The sequence below is a fragment of the Volvox carteri genome (genome assembly GCF_000143455.1).
Source record: "Volvox carteri f. nagariensis unplaced genomic scaffold VOLCAscaffold_72, whole genome shotgun sequence".
NCBI lineage: Eukaryota > Viridiplantae > Chlorophyta > Chlorophyceae > Chlamydomonadales > Volvocaceae > Volvox > Volvox carteri.
In genome coordinates, this window is record NW_003307615.1 from 336,373 (window position 1) to 354,176 (window position 17,804).

Consider the following 17,804-nt stretch of genomic DNA (forward strand, 5'->3'; position numbering starts at 1 on the left):
GGATGTTGCCAATTCCCGTGTAGCAGAGTCCTGTCTTCTACAGTTTCTGGCGCGTATGCAAGGACCTGGCACGGAACGCTCTAATGTCAAGGTGTAACCTGAGGAGTTCGTTCGTTTGACGCCAATACAAGCGTAAACTATGGATAGAAGATTTAAACCGATTAAAAGCCTGCGTGGCTGCTGAGCTCAGTCGAGAACTTCCTGTAATACCATGTACACAAAGCTTGCAGGCCAAGCAAAGTGGTCTCATGTCAACCGCTTCGGCAATTGCCAAACCGCGCCAAGGTTCCGGAGCATCCGTGTTTTTGGTCAACTTTGATGTACCACAGCTTTACAGTGACCAACAAGCTACGCCTATAAGGTCATATGAGTCTTAATGCTTAGGATAAATATGGGACGGCAGGGTCACTGCAAGTGTTCGACGTCAGCAGTACGGCAGCTGCTTCCGGAACAGCTCCCAAATAAATTCTATTCCGTCGCGGCGACATGATCAGTCAACAGTTCGGTCTCAAGAGCAATTTCCACAATATTTCAACTTTTAGCAAGTATATACCTATTAGTCGTCTAACGAGGCGTGTTCCGATACAATGGCCCTTGCTCTGTCGTCGTCCCCACGCGTTACCACCGCGTTGTCGAGGCGCCCACAAGGTCATCGCACTCGGACATCTTGCGTTAGTGTGAAAGCTCTCTCCGTTCAAGAGGCCAGTGACTGGTAGGCGAAGGACGGGTTCGTTCCGGAGTGTAAATGTACTGACCCTGCAGGCAGCCGGCCTCTCGAATGAGATTTTCCCTCTCACTGGGCCAGAGGCTTCGCAGGTTTCTAATTTCTAATGTGTTAAATTGCCGATGCTCGGTAGTCTCTTAGGCGTTGCGCACGTTGACATTTCCCGTTATCTTTGACGTTGGACGGCACCATTTAACTTAACGCTCTTCCCTTTTGGTTTATCCACTCTTGAAACAGGTTTGCGAAAGCGTTTGTTCGTATCTTCTCGCCAGATGACAGCAAGGTCGAGCAGTTCCCCTCTAACCCGTGGACGGGCCGCATCAGCCGCTCGAAGAAGCCCTTCAAGGATGGTTTCGTGAGCAACGCTCCACTCCCACCTAGCTCGGCACTCGAGCCGACTGAAGATGCGGCAGGTTACGTTGAGGACGCCGTGAAGGGTGTCGTAGCGGGCTTCCCAAAGACTGAGGAGGCCGAGCCCAACTGGACCGGCGCAACAACGGTGAGCGCAACGCGAAGAGAAATACTCTTCTTCTGCATGAAACGTAACACTGGCATAGCAAGGAAAAATGTTGTCTAAGCGTTACGAGGACCGTACACAACGGTGGTATGGCATGCTATCATCATCAATTCTGCGTTACGACTTGATTCCTGCTGCTCACTGTCCTACAGGCGTGGCGTGGTGAGGTCCACAAATCCGACAACAAGCGCGATAGCCGTGACGGGTAAGGAGGAAGTGTTGCCTTAAGCTGCCAGACTCCCCAAGACACGGTTTAGGTGTTGAAGGGTTAACAGGGGTGTGTAAATTTGCATGGACGCGATATATAGACATGCTTTGAGCGAGCGGTGCTAGCGAATATGTCTCCATTGGAGACGGAGAACATGTTCAGTTTCCTTCTCTCTCTACCCGTCTTCACCGCCTGACAGCACGAGGCGCGAAAGCTCGCCTGCCTTGTGATGGCGCGTATTAGCGTTGTGCCGCAGCACTGCTTTACAGGCTCGACGATGTGAGCACGCTCTGTGCCCTTAAATTGCTCAGAAGCCAATGCCGCTTGCTCTTGCCTGGATCCTGTACCATGACGTACTGCTTTGTCGTTGATCATCATATTTCGCTCTACTCTGCAGGTTCCACGTGAAGAGGTACTAGGTTCTCAACGAGGGCGATCAGGATGTTAAGGGTTCACGGCTCTTGCCGTAACTGGTGCGTATAGTTGATACCGCGTTTCTTATTGTATGAACTCCCTAGTGTGGAGGGCAAATGGTAAATGGCGATCATAACAGTTAACGGCTCAACATTGGCCGGTGTTCATTCAGTTGCCAGTATGAAAGTTCGTTTGGTTCGCTTGTTGCGCATCATATCTGTGGTCGAGTTTCTCGGTTTTCGTGGAAGAAAGCTTACGTGCATGCACCTTTTTGAAAATCCGTTGGTGACGGCGTTGTAATGTCCAAGCAAATAGGCTTGTCCATCTTTACAAAATTAGGAATCAGATTATTTTCGAAGGGTTGGAGTCTCCTATTTTGATCGTCGATGTCAACAGGTAACTGCACAGTTACTTTCTGCCGCTACGCTGTAATGTACATATTTTTACATCGACCATCCACTGGTACATGAGTGTCGTCATTTCCAATACACAGTTTGACTTTTGTTATGGCGATTGCGTTTTAAGTATTCCAGTACTGTTATGTGCACAAGATTTACGCAGAACGTACACTCATCGGTTAGTAATTCGTTGGCAGGTCGCTTTTTCAGATATGAGGATTATGAGCTCCTATCCGCGGCATTACAGTTCATGCTCGAAACTATCTGGCACTTTTGCCGCCTAGCATCGCCGCTTACTCTTCCAGGTTATTGTAACGAGGAATGTGCTAATGGCGTGTGCTATGTACGTCACTAATACTGCTTCATGACATGTCGAAAGTTTTGCGATACACCTTAGCGGCAGCCAAGTATAAGCAGCAGCCATATCCTGTCCTAACAGTATTAACTACGCCTGGCTGAATTGGATGGGTATCTGGGTCACCACAGACTCTTGCTGTGAGACACACACACACAGACTCTTGCTGTGAGATGCGCATGGATGGACAAAAGACAAGTATGCAGTACTCATCTACGTACATCTCGGAGAACCTCGGCTAATAAGTCTTCCTGAGTCACTCTGCTCCACCGTGGACAAAGGGCAGCTTGTACCTGCCCTTCTCCATGGACTAGACAGCTTTTAACGTACCGCTTCAGTAGTATCCGGCTGTGTGCTTCTGGGTTGGCTTACTCGCGACACAGATTTTGGCCGCCAGCCAACTTGCCCATCAGACAGCCGAGTCGATAGCAATTTCCCGCTTCCGCTGGAACTTGGCCTGTCCGCTGCTGCTGCTGCTGCTGCCATAGCCGTCTGCCGGCAGCGCTGCTACCAGCGGCCAGCCGACGTGATCATAATATAGGATTAGAGTTGTGCATGTCCTTGTCGGTAAACCATGCTGCGGGCGGCCTTCAGCTGGCATCTGCATAACCCTCTGGGACATGTTGCTATCATGTTCCTCCTGCTGCAACCAGCAGCCAACACTGCCAAGCTGGCACCTTCGGCCATGCCGCCGCGTGGTACTAATAGATTATGGCTGTAGTGAAATGCGGCTCTGTGCCTGTCCGTAATGGGAACGGTACTGGCTAGATGCACCGCAAGCCAAATATCTCACAGCTGGACACCTACCACGATAGGGCTACAGCTGGGCTACGTAACCGCAGAAGCTCCGCGAAGTCCCGGGCTGCTGACAAAGTCCTCGGTCAATTTTCGTTCCAAAAATTTCCGTAACAAAAATTTTACATTTCAGATTAAATGGTTCACGATCTACAGTGAACGTACAGCGCACAACTTGCGAATTCGGGCATACGAAAATGTCTACGCGATTGGTCTGCCTGCCACCTTTCTATGTACACACTGGTGGAAACGGACTGGTACAGGCCAGTACAAGTTCTGCCGAAATTCAGTTCATAAATAATTACCCAGGAAACCGCCGCACAACAGGCATCGAGAGGTAATCAGGGCGATACAGGCGGACCTCAAATTATGTAATTGCATCCATTATAGAGCGAAAAAGGCCTGTAGGCAACTAAAGCTGCTATAAAACTCAGTCTTAACGCAACGCATTCAACTCCTGATACCAGAGAGTGCTGTTCATCGTGCACATCGGTACCGTGTGGAAAGTGCCGGCGTGGAAAATGAGGGGAGCGAACGCATCGCGTTCACAGCGTGTGTTCAATAGGAAGACCGTACCGAAAGTCCCTGTGTGCGTGAATGTGGAGGTCCAAACAACCAAGACAGTAGGACACACCACGCGATGGGAAAGGCGGGCGCGGAGATCCGCGTGGCCGCCTGCTTCCCTTCCAAGAAAGTCCGACCTCGATACAGCTTGCCGCCTGTCCACTCTGAAAAAAGCAGCAGGATCGCTGGACCACTGCCCGCGCCACCAGCCTTAGATATCGGATATCGGTGAAAGGTCAACACGAGAACCTAACACGACGACCTCAAGCTTTCATTCATTCGCCGACCACCATATGCACTACCGCACTAACCTTTAATTGCTTTTACCAACAACTCTTCTGCAAACTGACAAGCCAGAACCATGCACATAACGGCTCCAACAATACCTTACAACACAGTTCTCGTTCTGCGAAAAGTATTAGTAAACCAACTAACCTACAAGGCACGTCAGTACTTCATACTGGTACCGATCGGTAACCTACGGCAACAACTATCGACTATGAACGGAAACACCGCGATCCCTGGCTACAGATAATACCGGATTAAAACGCATTTTGGAGGGGCGGCGACTTCGCCTCCCGTCTTCATTACGCGCTTCAGAAGTATCAACTTAATGAAACTGAGTATCGTACAGAGCGCTCAATACGTGGGAGGGTGTGCGCCTATGACTGCAGTAATATGTCAAGTTCCTCCCTGCAGGCACCCCGCAAAGCCCTTACGACGTGTACCAGTTTGCCGAAAATTCAACCAACGCACCACCTGCCACACCAACAAACCTGCGAACCGCAGCTTATGATAATGCCACGAAATAACTTAAATCTCACTAACACGCCGCGCCTGGATAGCTGTAACTGTCCTGCACATCCGCACTGTGCTGCTCGCGCTCAGTGCAGTAGCAAAGAAAATTAACAAAAAAGGGTTTCACTCAAAGCTCTTGTGGAGCACCGAACTCGCGCTTAACTTTGTACGACAGTTAGTAAAGGCCGAAGTGCAAGGAAAATACACATCCGCACCTACGTCCAAAAGGTAACAACACGCGACTGACTAACAGGTTCATTGCCAAGTAACCTATTAACGATGACACTCGAGCATACAGGCCACTACGACTTAGTTGGCTACCAACAGCGCACACACCGTTCAAGTCTGTTTTTCGCTATAGAAACACTGCGACGTCCAATATTGCCTCGGGGTGGAGGGGCTATACCCAACACGCTGCACTTAATATACTCATCTCGACCTAAAGCCTCTAGCTAAGCAAGAACGACACTAGCCCTGAAGTGCGCGCAAGTAATATACGTTAGCGTTCTCCCGCATGCACTGACGAAATCACACATTCAATTAAAGGCTAGCACGCGATGTCAACTCCGCTAATCATTAGAAAGTCGAGGAGCCTTCCAAGCGCATCAACGCATCAGTACCACTAGTACCAAAGTACCAACACCGGAATGACAATCGAAATGCAGAAATGGTGAACACTCCAATGAGGGGGAACATACGTCCACAAATACGAGAAAGTCTTGCACTTTAAAATCCGATACCCTTGCATAAAACACGAAATGGAAATTGATTGCAATCAGACCGAGCATGGCACAGGGCAAGGGACGGATCTGTGGGGCTGGACCGTGTGAAGTCCGAAAGGGGCCAGAGCTCCTGGACGGCGTCCCCGACCAAACGGGCATATCCTTGTGTATCGGGCGTAGGACCAGGACGGCAACCTTAAGAGCTCAACTCGACGAGGTGCCACCCAAGGCCGGTAGAGGTTTACGTAACACCCTAAGCTAGATGAGGGTTGCCGCGCAACCGGACATGCACCATCCTTAGTGGTGAAATATTAACGAAACAGACCTAACGCACTTTTGTCATAATGTCGCAGCTGTTGCAGAGCGCATCGCATCGCTAACTAACTTGGTCCAGCCAACTCAAAGCCAGCTTGAGATACGTAAGGTTCCAAGTTATGACCAAGAATCAAGGCGCCGAGCTTCTGCGCCGACGTGCATCGGTAAAGTTAATAGGCAGAGTCCCGACAGGGGCCTCAATTGATGCCACATCTCCCTGCAAGAAAATTTTCAACAACTTGCAACGCAGAAGGTATACATGTTGACCCAACCCTTTTTGTGTGGTGATGTCTGAAAATGGACATGTCAGCATACAATCCATCTACATACGCCCACCAATGCATACAACCCACGAAATACAATAACGTGCATCCATGCATTCAACCCATCGCCATTACCTCTTAAGCATAGGAGTAAACAATAGGGTAGGATGTAGACATTGACAGAAGCGCACGACTGGGCAGGCGACTATCTGCAGGGAGAAGGCGATGTGAGACAGAATCACCTACAACGCACCATAATCGCCACGACTCCAAAAGCTGGAGCAAGCGGATACCCAGCATCGGCGCACCATCATAACTCTGGAAAAACGTGATGAACCCCAATCCCATGAACATGATCGAGGCAAAGCTTGCTGCCGCGTTTGTTTGCCTCATGCATGCGCAACGCAAGGCCAGTCCCTGGAACTTCTTCTATTTAGCTGTTCTTCCTCAAGAGATCAGCTGCTGCTCCTCACCGCTCACCAATCGGTCAGCATCACCCATTAGGTCGGCAAAACCGAAGGTAAGATCAAAACCGAGCCAAGACAGCGGTATCACCACGGCTTCGCATCCGGTAGCCGATCAAACGAAGGACCAGCAACGCAGTGCACGCAAACGCAGGCACCTGCGACAAGAGAAAACTTAACACATCTCCGCACGCCAGCCACGCCTGCACCGGACTGCAAAATTGACGGCTCAAAAGCAGCCCTGAACTCTTTAAGCACCAAACCTCCCTTCCCACCAAACCTCCCTTCCCACGGCAACATGATACCAAACGCAAGGGGCGCTGCAGTCCTTAACGTGTCAAATAAGTAACACGCTAAGAGAGCGCCAAAGAGTGCAACAAAACGGGCTGGACATGGGGGAACCGGCGCAGTGCAGGCAACAACAAACACCAGAGCAACGACAGCAGACGTCAAACGTACTGAAACCGCCCAATGAAGATTTAAAGATTTAGCCCTGCCGGACACCCGAAGGGCCGACTACGAAAGGCCCTCGCACAGTGCAAGGCGAAGACCAACCATGCAACCGAGGCCATGAGGACCACCTCGAGAAGCGGGCAAAAGGCAATAGCTGGGAGAATTACTTCAAACATTCGATGATGAACATTGTCCATGCTGTGCGCAGTAGTGAAGGCATTAATACAGCGCACCATCCACCCCTCTGCGCGTCTCAGCGAACCGTTTTGGCATCAAATGTGCGCATGCTCATGATGTGCCATACATGTCGCTGCACCCGCACGTAAACCGTGCCTAATCACCGTGTTCACTACTGGAAGATTGCTAGGTTACCCTTCCAAAGCACACAACCAACCACATACCTGCCTTTATTACCAAGTACCGAAATATGCGCGCATCTCTCCCGACGCAAGAAGTCCTGCTTGCGCGTCAATGTGCAGCCACAGACACATTATCCAATTAGCAATGCCGTGTTGGAAGGACCGCAATCCTGCTGTAGCTGAATGTGAAGCTGCTACATGTCGCCAAGCTGTTCGGCAACCACTTTTCGACGAACACCAGCCGGCTAAGCTTCCGTGCCATCTTGTTCCCCGACTCCGACCAGTCGGATGCGGCCACCACTACTGCTGCGGACCGCGCACTGGCCACACACCGATAGCGTCTCGAGGAGCGGCCAGTGGGTCAGTAGAGAGTCAAGGCCGCGCCCAGGGCTGGCGCATGGCCACGAAAGTGGGGTATAAGGAGCCGGTGTATGAGGTGGTGGTGTTGATCGCAGGGCAAACGGGAGGCCGCCGCTCCAAGGGCGTGATGAAAATGCTAAGTCTCCCAGCAGCAGCGGCGGCAGCTGCACATCATCGCACGGCCAAGCAGCTTTATATTGCCCCTCCAACATGTACGACAGGATTTCGAGTCTGCCACCCGCACTCTTGCGTGTGGCGAAGCACGTTGGTTGTTGCGTCTCCGTAATGCACAAGTCCTATAACATAAGAAGGGGGGGCCGATGGGGCAGGTTGGGCTACAGCATGAACCTCTACCATCATCGACTTCCTGTTAGTAATTTAGGCAGGTGGCTGGTAGAGGATAAGGCCTGACTTCTGCTCACGGGTTCAAATCCACCTGCCGACCCCTCGGGTGTGTGAGGGGTGATGAAAGGGTAGGTGGCCCCCCATCTTGTGGGCGGTGTAGGACGTGATAAAAATCAACTTGTGAGCTGACCAGGAACTAAGTTGAGGCGCCTTGATCCGCTAGATTTGGTTGGATGCTGGCGGTGAGTTGCCGAACCCAAAGAGTACACTCTGAAGTCAGATGGGGTGATTGGATTAGGGTGCCCCTCTAGCAGGGGAGAGCAGGGAATTGCCTCGGGAAGGAGGCCACTGGTGAAGCTGTACCATCCTGTAACAATAACAATTTAGCTTCAAGGAAAAAAGAGATCATGCAAACCAAGACAGGCAGGTCATCCTTGACGAGGGCCGCGACTTTGCCGCGCAGCATTCCCTTTGACACGGGAACCCCAACAAATTAGATGGCTGTGGCCCACCTTTATTTTGTTCAGCGCCTTGAGGTGGCGCAGGCACCCCCTCAGTCGGTCCCTCCGCAGTGCATTTCGGCCCGAGGCCCCCAGCTCCAAACAGAGGTGTAGAGACTCCAGGGAGGGAGCCAAACGAGCCAAAGCGGCAAAGTCACCTTCAGCCTGAAGGGGGAAAGATTGGATGGCGGTGCGAAGATTGGATCAGCGTTTGTGTAGGGCCACTGGGTACAAGCGCCACATCCTTAAAAGAATGACGCCATCTTAAATGCCTGTCCGCAGCACTACGCAACAGCCCCGACTACAACAAAACAAGCTACTGCAATCAAAAGCACCTGATGGAGGACTTCACTGCACGACAGCACAGCATTTGAATCTCTGTAAGGACTCACATTCAGGAAGGACCCCTCCCACACCGTGTAGCCTGGCGCGCAGGTGATGTGCAGGGCGCGAAGGCGACGGTGGGCGAGTCGTGGGCCCCAACCGCCACCGCCGCCGTACGTGTCGTCCGTGCCGCCGTACACCTCACATGCCGCGCGGAAGACAGCTCCGTTTAGGGAACACAGCGGGATGGTCAACTCCTCAAGGTGCGGCGGAAAGGACCAACGGCCATCACATCCCGAGTCCAAAGCCAAACCGCCTGTTACGAAGGAATTCAGAGGCGGACAATTGCGGCTCGAGCCTTCGCAACTGCGAACGGTGCCACTGGACCCCACGACGTCCCAGTAGTCACCCTGACCGCCAGGGTAAGTGGTTCCCAAGTTCTCATCCGGAACACTAGTATCATCATCGTCGTCACTGTCGAAAAATGTGCTCATCTGAAGGGCGCTGCACCGCAGCTGCGCAGCGATAGGCATAGGCAAATGAAGGCTGCGCAGGCGCGGCAGGGCGGCCAGGAGTTGCTTGTAGACGGAGGCAGCAACTGCCGCTTCCAGCTGCTTTGTGCGCTGCGCATTGGCCTGGGATTGGTCGGCCTCGGGGCAGGCAGGGGCCAATGTCGCGCTGCATTCCATTGCACCGACCAACGAAAGCTCCTCAAGACCCGTCAGCGCCGACAGGGCTGCCACGTCAGATGTTGAGAATGCGGCATTGCATAGGGACAGCCGCCGCAGTGAGGGCAGGGAGCGCGCGAACTGCACCATGGCCGCGCCACGTGTCCGGATGGAGTCGGCCAGGATTGCGCCCCGGAGGTGCCCCGGCAAGGTCAGCGGGACGGCGCGCAACAAGTTTGTGGCGCCGTCGCTGGCGGCTCTTTGGATAGACACATCTTGCAGCTGCAGCTCTACCAAACCGCACGGGGCGGGGTAGGCTAATGTTGTCGCGGACGGAGGCGGCAGGGGGCTGGACAGATTCAGCACCGCCAACGACGTCAGGGGATGGTGCAGCTTGGCAAGGGCGTCCAGGGCGCCGATCAGCAGGTCGGCGTCGTCCGGCATATAAGATCCCACTGAAGTCTCGTGGCTGCTGGCCTCTTGGACGTCAGCGGAAAAGTTTAAGACTACTTGATATGCATCTGGAAAAGTGCTGAAAACGCGGCGAAGGAGCCCGACGTCCCTACAAAGGTTTTTGGGATTCACCAGTTGGGAAACCTGAGTTTCGGGTCAGTGCCCGAACAGAACAGCTAACCTGCCCCTTTCATGAGTTAGCTGATACGCAAATCAAATAAGCAAACTACGTGCCAAAACAAGATTACTTGGTGCACCCGGGCAGTGAACTGAATTGAAGAATGGCGCGAAACTCCCAGCACTTTTTATCAAACTTACCCGATAACCTTTCGTGGCAGCGTAACTCTAGACGTCATCTTTGCGACTGCAACAGAGAATGCCTTGCAAACAAGGCGCAACATCGCAGCCGAGCCGCTCTCTTGCAGGATACGCTGTGGGTCCGCAGCGGAAATTGCACGTCGGAAATTAGCAGTGCTTTATATCTCCTTCGCCGCTTTTTGCCTTTCCTAGGCTGGCAGGCGTCTTTCAGCCTTTGCAAAAGGTTGGCGGGAAAGCCCCCTAACCGCGCAGATGACGCGCGACGCGACATCTACGCACCTTTAAAAGATGATCAGGTAGCAGAAGAAGCTGTGGGCTGCATTGAGCTGCGACCGCGCGGTAGCCTCCAACCGTGCCAAGGTGCTTATCTACCAGCATTCCCATCCCCAAAGAGCCACATGCAGAGAACCTAAAATGAATTATATTAATTATTGTAATGGCAGAAATATCTAGATGATGCTGATACTTCCTTCAACGTTTGGCAACGCAGTACAATGCGAGGTCCAATCGTACAGGACTCGCAGCTTTCGCACTTTTGTAGGGACATATGGAAGTAATGGGAATCTCTCAAGCCCCAGGCTGATAGGCTGCTGACATCGTTTGATTTGCGCATAAAGGGTTCCCATTCCGTTGGGCAACGTTGGGGCAGTAATCAACGCGGCATCCTAGGTCCCATCCCCCCCTGTGGTCATTGCACTGGTTCACTTAACAGGAAGCCTCGCAAACATAGACAACAAACATCACTATGTGTCTCCGTCAAGAATATGTGTACACGTACCTCTCACATTAAATCAGCGACTTGACTAATGGATACGAGAAACATCTTGACGAGTTTTCGAGTTTACCCAAACAGGGGAACCGGAGGAAATATTTCACTGATAGGGCAGCTTGACTGCTCTTTACCTGAGCGGCTATCTGCGAGACTGCGTCCAAAATTGCATCTGCCCAGGGAAGCCCACCTGCAGGAAACGCGCGGAAACTTTTTCGCCCTGGGCTTGTCTGCAATGGCATATGTTGAAAGCCAACCCACTATGAATTCTTCGCGCTTATCTAATTATCTATAACTAGGTTTACGGAGTCACATTCTTTGTCCCTTATCCCTAGCATAGACCACCCTAACGAACCAACGGCCCATCTGTCGAAAGGTACCTTTCGGTGAGCACGCATCAGTGCAGCACCACAGTGCCGAATAAAATAAATTTAAGATTCCCCCAAGGACATTTGCCTAAATAACTGATATTCTACACGCTTTAGGGCGTGATGGGCCCGCGGGGCCAACCTTCGGACAGCGGCGACGCGACTAGCTTTCCACCCGAAAGCAGCATGTTGCTGCTATCTAGCCTTACTAACTTCCAGTTTATGACACACTTATTATACAACTTCTGCTTATGTGCGTGATGGGCGAACTTGCAGTTGGGTGGGTTACTTGAGATAATCTTTGCCCGGGTCGGACAGCCGGGCGCGGCAAAGAAAGTACCCGACATATGAAGCGACCAGGTGCCTGTGACGAGCTACATCAGTAACCAGGAACTGCGTTTCTTATCCACTGGGAGCCTCGGTTTGCGCAACATCTACATCGCTAGGATTCTTGCTAAGCAGTTCCTTTGGCGAGCCTCAACCTACCAACCCAAGCAATGTCCGCATGTCACATCGGCAAATAGACTTTGCAAGCAGATGCACACGCAACGGCCAACTATTCCATTTCAAGATTGAAGCATGTTGTTGTCTGTGACCTGATGGAAGGGTTGTAGAGTAACGTCGACCAGGGACACCAGGGGCATGTGAGTCATTGGTCTTATAGCAGATTTAAATGCAGCGCTTCCGGCTCGTGCAGCCGCCGCAGCCGCTAGACAACCAAATTCAATATTAGAAAAACATCTGTTCGTCTCAGGTGCAGTGCACGGCCCGCTGGCCCGCTGGCTCTACTCTTGGAGCCCACTGTAAGAACCACACATACCAGGGACGTCCCGTCCTTACGACGTTGGTGGTCTCCTTTCAGAGATATTTCTGACATGGATACAGACACCAGAGCCAGAAACTCTAACAGAGAGCGCATGCCGAAATGCCGCGTTCAAGCTTTGCGTTGATAGTGAGGGCCGCGTTCCGGCCGTAAACGGACACTTCCTCTTCTTTGACCAGAGCTTTCCACAGCCGGAGCGCGCAATTACAGTTTTGTTACTAGGCGCGGAAGCCCGACGCTTAAGCTGTGTTGAAATCAAAGTATAATTCCTGTATGTGGGTTTGGCAACGGCAGGTGTTTGCCTTGAACATGACTGCCAAGTTGTGCATGACTGCTATGTCACGAGCTGCTGCTCTGGCAGTTTACGTTGCCATTTGTCGCCAAGGCTGCTATTTAATGATCTAGGCCGTGATGAGGGAAATGCCGATGGTGGTACACAAATAACTATACCGAAGCGAGCTCCGTCCAGCGACCTGTTAGAAATATAAATAATATCGTAAGCGTAGGACTAATATTCTAACTAGGTATCGATTAAAAAACCCGGTGCCAAGAGCCCATAGAAATAAGCGGCGCTGTAATGGCGAAGGGCGACTAGCCGGTGGGCGCCTAGAACTGACCATGACGGCATTATAAGTCCCAACTGGATAGAAACTAAACACCTATTTTCCTACCATAAGCTAGCGCACAAATTATAGGGCCATGCTACCACAGTGCGTGCGATGCGACGACAAACAGGATGCGCGGCACAACGAAATCTTCCCATGAAAACAGAAGGTTTAATGGCCTAAGGAAAAAAACTAGGAGATAAGGGACGCCGGAGCAGCAGCAGCAGCAGCGGGACAGGTAGGTGTTGTTGTAGGTGAGAGCAGTTGCAAAGGCAGGGACGCACTTGCGACGCGCCGGGGTTCTAACTTAAACATAGATTAAAGTAAATCTAGGAATGAAGGAGGTGTTGGAGTAGGAAGTAAATGGGCGGCGATAAAGGTAAAGGTACGGAAAAGGTACTTGAGCAGACGCAAGACACAGGGGCATTCTGTAGAAACCGAAGAAAAGCGAAGAGTTTTATCTGAGCCGTGATATCGAAAAAAGCTAGGGGGTGATGCTGAGCCGGGGTGTTTATGAGTGCTGGGGCGGGCAATAAGACGAAGGGGTGCGGGTATGTGGCATGATGACAGGCATGGCCGACGCGCGGGTCCGCGCAGCATCGTGGGGCCCAAGTGTCGACTCGCATGACACACCGGGGTTGCAGGTATAAGGGATACAACGGCAGGTGGTAAAGGCACGTGGGAAGGGCACGTGGGGCGGGTGGGCGGACGTGCAGGTCATAAGGAGTTAAGTGGGTTGGGTGGGTGGGTAGCCTCGGTGGGGCAGTTAGGTGGGCGGGCGGGGAGGGTGGAGAGCAGTGAGATGAGATAAAGAGCGGGCAGATGTACTCTTGGCGCCGGTGGAGCGCTCGTATAATACCAATACAACGTCCCCCCGGCTTTTACGGACACACCCGCACTTGTGTGCGGAACTTGTAACTTTACGGCCAGGTCACCATGTGCAGTGGAGGGGCTTGAGGGTAGTTGAGGAAGCGCATCGCTGGTGGGTGTGCATCTTGACGGTGTCGATGTAGTGGCATCGCGTGCAAGATCTAGATGCGTGATGGTTGCATTGGCAGCTGCTAAGCCTTGGGCTCGTGATCCAGTGGCGATAGTACTGGGGGTTAGAGGTGAGGTTGGCCATGACGGTGGAGGCATAGGCTTGGGGTAGTGGATCTGGGGTGGACCTGGGGTAGTGGATCTGGGGTAGTGGATCTGAAAGCTGGCGAGCTCACTGGGCTGTATAGTGTTCACAATCGGCAAGCGAACTTGCGACACCGGCTGACAGGCGCCGACGCCAACTACCTGGCCTCCGAGTCCGAGCGCCTGTGCCGTAAGCCGTTCGCTCAAAATTTGACCCTTTGCCTGTTGTTGACTTGTTTTCTTCGGTGGATTGGCTTTTGCGTCACTGTGACCGAGGTCCATGCTGTGCACCAATAACGTAACCTCGTTCCGGTGGTTGTATTATTATGTCCCATCTCAGACCGCAAAGCGATCTTTTTTCGGCCCGCATCCTGCCTGACTGTGAGGTCATCGCTCAAGCTCAACTAAGTTTCCTTCATAACCTTCGCGCAGGTTGCGCCACAGTTCCTACCTACAAGACCCTACGTACACAAACCAGTCGGCCTGTTGCGACACTATTATACGCCCAAAGTCGGCATATATTTAAAGGTTAGAAAAACAAAACATATTATTTTTCCTTCCTTTTACCACGATGGAAAGACAGGCATGCTACGTTTCGTTTTACAGCGCGCCGCACACAGGACGCGACCACCAGACATGATGCCGTACAACACCACCGCAGCTCCAAAGCCCACCAGTTCCTGCGTACGCCCTAACTCCTCTTCGATGGCAAACATTAAATCCTGCGCCGACGCAAATATTACTATTATGCTGCACCTTTTCGTTACACTACAAGTTCATCATCCTATTTGGCCGTCACAGATGCAGTGGATGTGCACGGACAGCGGCATGCAAGCCATGAGAAACTCGCCGGAATGCCTGAAACAGTTGTGCAAATCACCAGCCGTGCCCAAACCACCTACGAATCCCAAGGCTCCTTAAATGTAAACGCCCTACACAAATACTTCCACCGAGGAATTACAAGATTGATGCACCCACTAAAAACCTGGAAGGCGATATCCATAGATGGATGGCAAGCAGCATGCGCTGCTCTTAAGACATACACGCACACAACATAGTGCACGCCGTAGGATGTATAGGGAGGAACCACCGACCACCAGCAATTCCGCCAAGAGGAGATAGCAAAGGGCGGAGGATCAGGGTTGGTATGCCTGCTGGCCATGCAGCGCGGAGGCGGTGCAACGGCAGTGAAGCTTGCACCGCTGGCTAACGCCTCTGATCATACCTTTACTCCGATGTAGTGTGTATCGCTCCACCGGCTCGGTCCTGGTGCCTTAACGCTCTAAGTATACACTTCCTTCGAAAGAACAATCACGTGCGACAGCTCGTGCAGCTGTGCTGCTCCTTCCATGCAACTCCTCAGCTCGTGCTTCTACCTTAAATCCGGCGCTACAGCTCCCTAGGCATGACAGCGCTAGGAAAGGAGCAATATGCATCACAGCGCCATAATGCGTGCGCACACATTTGTATTCAATACGAAGACACGGACACATAGACATGCGTTTTGAGCGAAATTTTCCCCAAAAACACACACGCATATTTATCCTACACGTGCGAAAAGGCGCTACCCGGCTTTCATGGCCACGTTTTGGATGGGTAAATGATTAGACTGATGACGATGGATGGTGATGCGGCACGGAGAGGAAGCATTCTTCGTTCTATCTCTTAGGCAACCACTATGGACGACGCGCTCTGCCCCTGACACTCAATCGCTCAATGACCAAGCAGAACGGCATACTGTACTGCACTATATTCGGTGGCTAAAAAATTGCCCACGGGATTAGGAAAATGTGGACTGCGGTCCCGGTGACGGCTAGCCCGGTGGACTGGAAAGGGTCAAAGAACCAGCCTGTCGGTACGTAGCCATGCAATGTCGAAAATCCCCCAAATCCCCCATGCAATGTCGAAAAACCCATGCACTATAACTCTCCCTAGGTTCACTCAGAAACCCCTCCGAGGCTCTTGCGTCCAAGACACAAGGAGGCAGAAGAAAAGAAGAAACTGCAACCCACGGCGCCACGTGGCCCCCAATCCGCATACGTAACACGTGCAACTCACTGCCAAAAACATAATCTCACCCTTAATACACGCAACCTCCTTGCATGTCACACACACACGCCGTGCCAGGTGAATTAACCTTGCGGACGACGGGGTGGACAAATAAATGTGAGGATGACATGGCTGCGTGCATGACCTATTCAATCCCATGCCAGATAACAAGCTTAGGAAGCGAATGCCGCATTGGAGAGACGCAGTCGGCCAAGGCCAAGAGAATTAGGGCAACTGCCCCAAAACGCATGCCGCCTGAAAAAAGGGTGCAAACATAGGCCATAGCCATGCGTGCCCACGCTGCTCCTTGATCCGGAAAAACCTGAGCGTGCCCCACAGGTATAACACTATAACCTCAAAATAGGCGCCGGACGGCATCCTGATGATGCGACCGGGAGTACTAGTTACTACCACCTCTTAGCTCTTGTTTGTGTGTTAAGATTACTTAGCGGCGAGAACTGCGGCCGGGCAGAGAAGTTCCCGACAGGACGTCTCGCCGGACAGGGCTAAAGGCCATCGTATCCTACATGGCGGTATGCGACCGCCGGTTCGTCCGTCCGTCCTCCAATCAGCAGGTTTACCTGTCTAATCCGTCCGTCTGGTCAAGCACAATGCGGATACGTGAAGATCTAAAGGATACGAGAAAAATATGGTTATTGGAAGGCCCACGCTGCACGAGTCCACAGACGCCAAAGCATGTACAACACACGGGATTGCTATCGCCTGCCCCATTTCTCGCTAAGCACGCGCGGCAAAGAATTCCCTGGCCGCCGCTTAACGGAAAATTCCCTTCACACGCAGCCTTCACAGGCTCGAGGATCAGCAACCCAAGGAGCTTGCCGCTGGCCCACCATGCTTGGAACGCACAACTCAACAAACACAACCCCAACCGTCCTTTGAACCCCAACCCGCTGCGCATGCTGCAGGCGTACTGGCGGGACCACACAATGGCGATATTGGCAGCACGCGCGGTGCCATACAACAACTCGCAGCAAAAGCCAGCTTATTGACTGTCATTTTGCCTGCTCGAGACGATGACATACGATAACAGATTAAGAACATACCACAAATCTAAATCCTAGAATGCCGGCAGACAAGATAGGGCGGCCGCAAAAGAGCAAGTATGTCCCTGGCACTCAAGGCTAGCGGGCGGCCGCCTGTGCATGCATTTGGGTTTGCTACCCCTTAATCCACACGTAAGCGCAGCATGGCTTGGCCGTGTGCACGCAGGACATGCCGATCAGCTGCACAACCAACCTAGATGCTACCGTCCTGACACACATTTAAAAGCAACCAGAACTCCTGGCTCTGTTATAGAAGCATTTCTTTTGATACCATCCACCTCCCACGCCGACCGTGTACCTTCCAAGCCGCAATAACAAAAATAGCAAAGCTCTCGGCCCTTATGAGTTTCATTATTGCCAGGTGGAAAGGAAGCAAGGAGCCAGCCGACATTTCCGACGCCCCAGCTCATGCCCTCGAGGAAATTTCGTCTAGGCATGGCCGAGCGCGGCGGCTATGCAGCGGCTACGTGCGTAGGGTGGACAAATCCACGCTGCTCGCCATTCCGACCAATGCATCGCTCTCATTCAACAGAGCGCCAAGCCGGTAGCCATCCACAACCATGTCCAAACCAAAGAAGCAACCGCGCAACCACGAAGAATGTGAAGCTCAATCATGCCCCTCAAACCTTTCCCATCGCCAACCAGATTTGGCTCGGATCATAAAGTGCAAGAACTGATAAATGGTTT

General features: G+C 52.2%; 2 protein-coding genes across 2 annotated transcripts; one reads left to right on the top strand and one right to left on the bottom strand.

The window, feature by feature from the left end:
* The first annotated feature begins 501 nt into the window (after positions 1–501).
* Positions 502–2,589, top strand: upf5 (uncharacterized protein). The gene is made up of 4 exons (XM_002957297.1): positions 502–712; positions 962–1,223; positions 1,394–1,446; positions 1,847–2,589. The coding sequence occupies exons 1-4, from the start codon at positions 588–590 to the stop codon at positions 1,866–1,868; spliced, it is 462 nt and encodes a 153-aa protein (XP_002957343.1). The 5' UTR covers positions 502–587; the 3' UTR covers positions 1,869–2,589.
* A 5,005-nt stretch (positions 2,590–7,594) lies between these two features.
* Positions 7,595–11,328, bottom strand: VOLCADRAFT_98445 (uncharacterized protein; the record flags this gene model as incomplete). The annotated part of the gene is made up of 6 exons (XM_002957330.1): positions 7,595–8,005; positions 8,567–8,719; positions 8,947–10,078; positions 10,318–10,430; positions 10,597–10,643; positions 11,277–11,328. 6 exons carry the CDS (start codon positions 11,326–11,328, stop codon positions 7,595–7,597), a joined length of 1,908 nt encoding a protein of 635 aa, XP_002957376.1.
* Positions 11,329–17,804: the final 6,476 nt, after the last annotated feature.

Excerpts from the sequence above, each read along its gene's own strand:
- upf5 (XM_002957297.1), top strand. The coding sequence starts at position 588 with ATGGCCCTTGCTCTGTCGTCGTCCCCACGCGTTACCACCGCGTTGTCG. Across the intron at positions 713-961 it reads GTTCAAGAGGCCAGTGACTG|GTTTGCGAAAGCGTTTGTTC; the intron begins GTAGGCGAAGGA and ends CTCTTGAAACAG. Across the intron at positions 1,224-1,393 it reads ACTGGACCGGCGCAACAACG|GCGTGGCGTGGTGAGGTCCA; the intron begins GTGAGCGCAACG and ends ACTGTCCTACAG.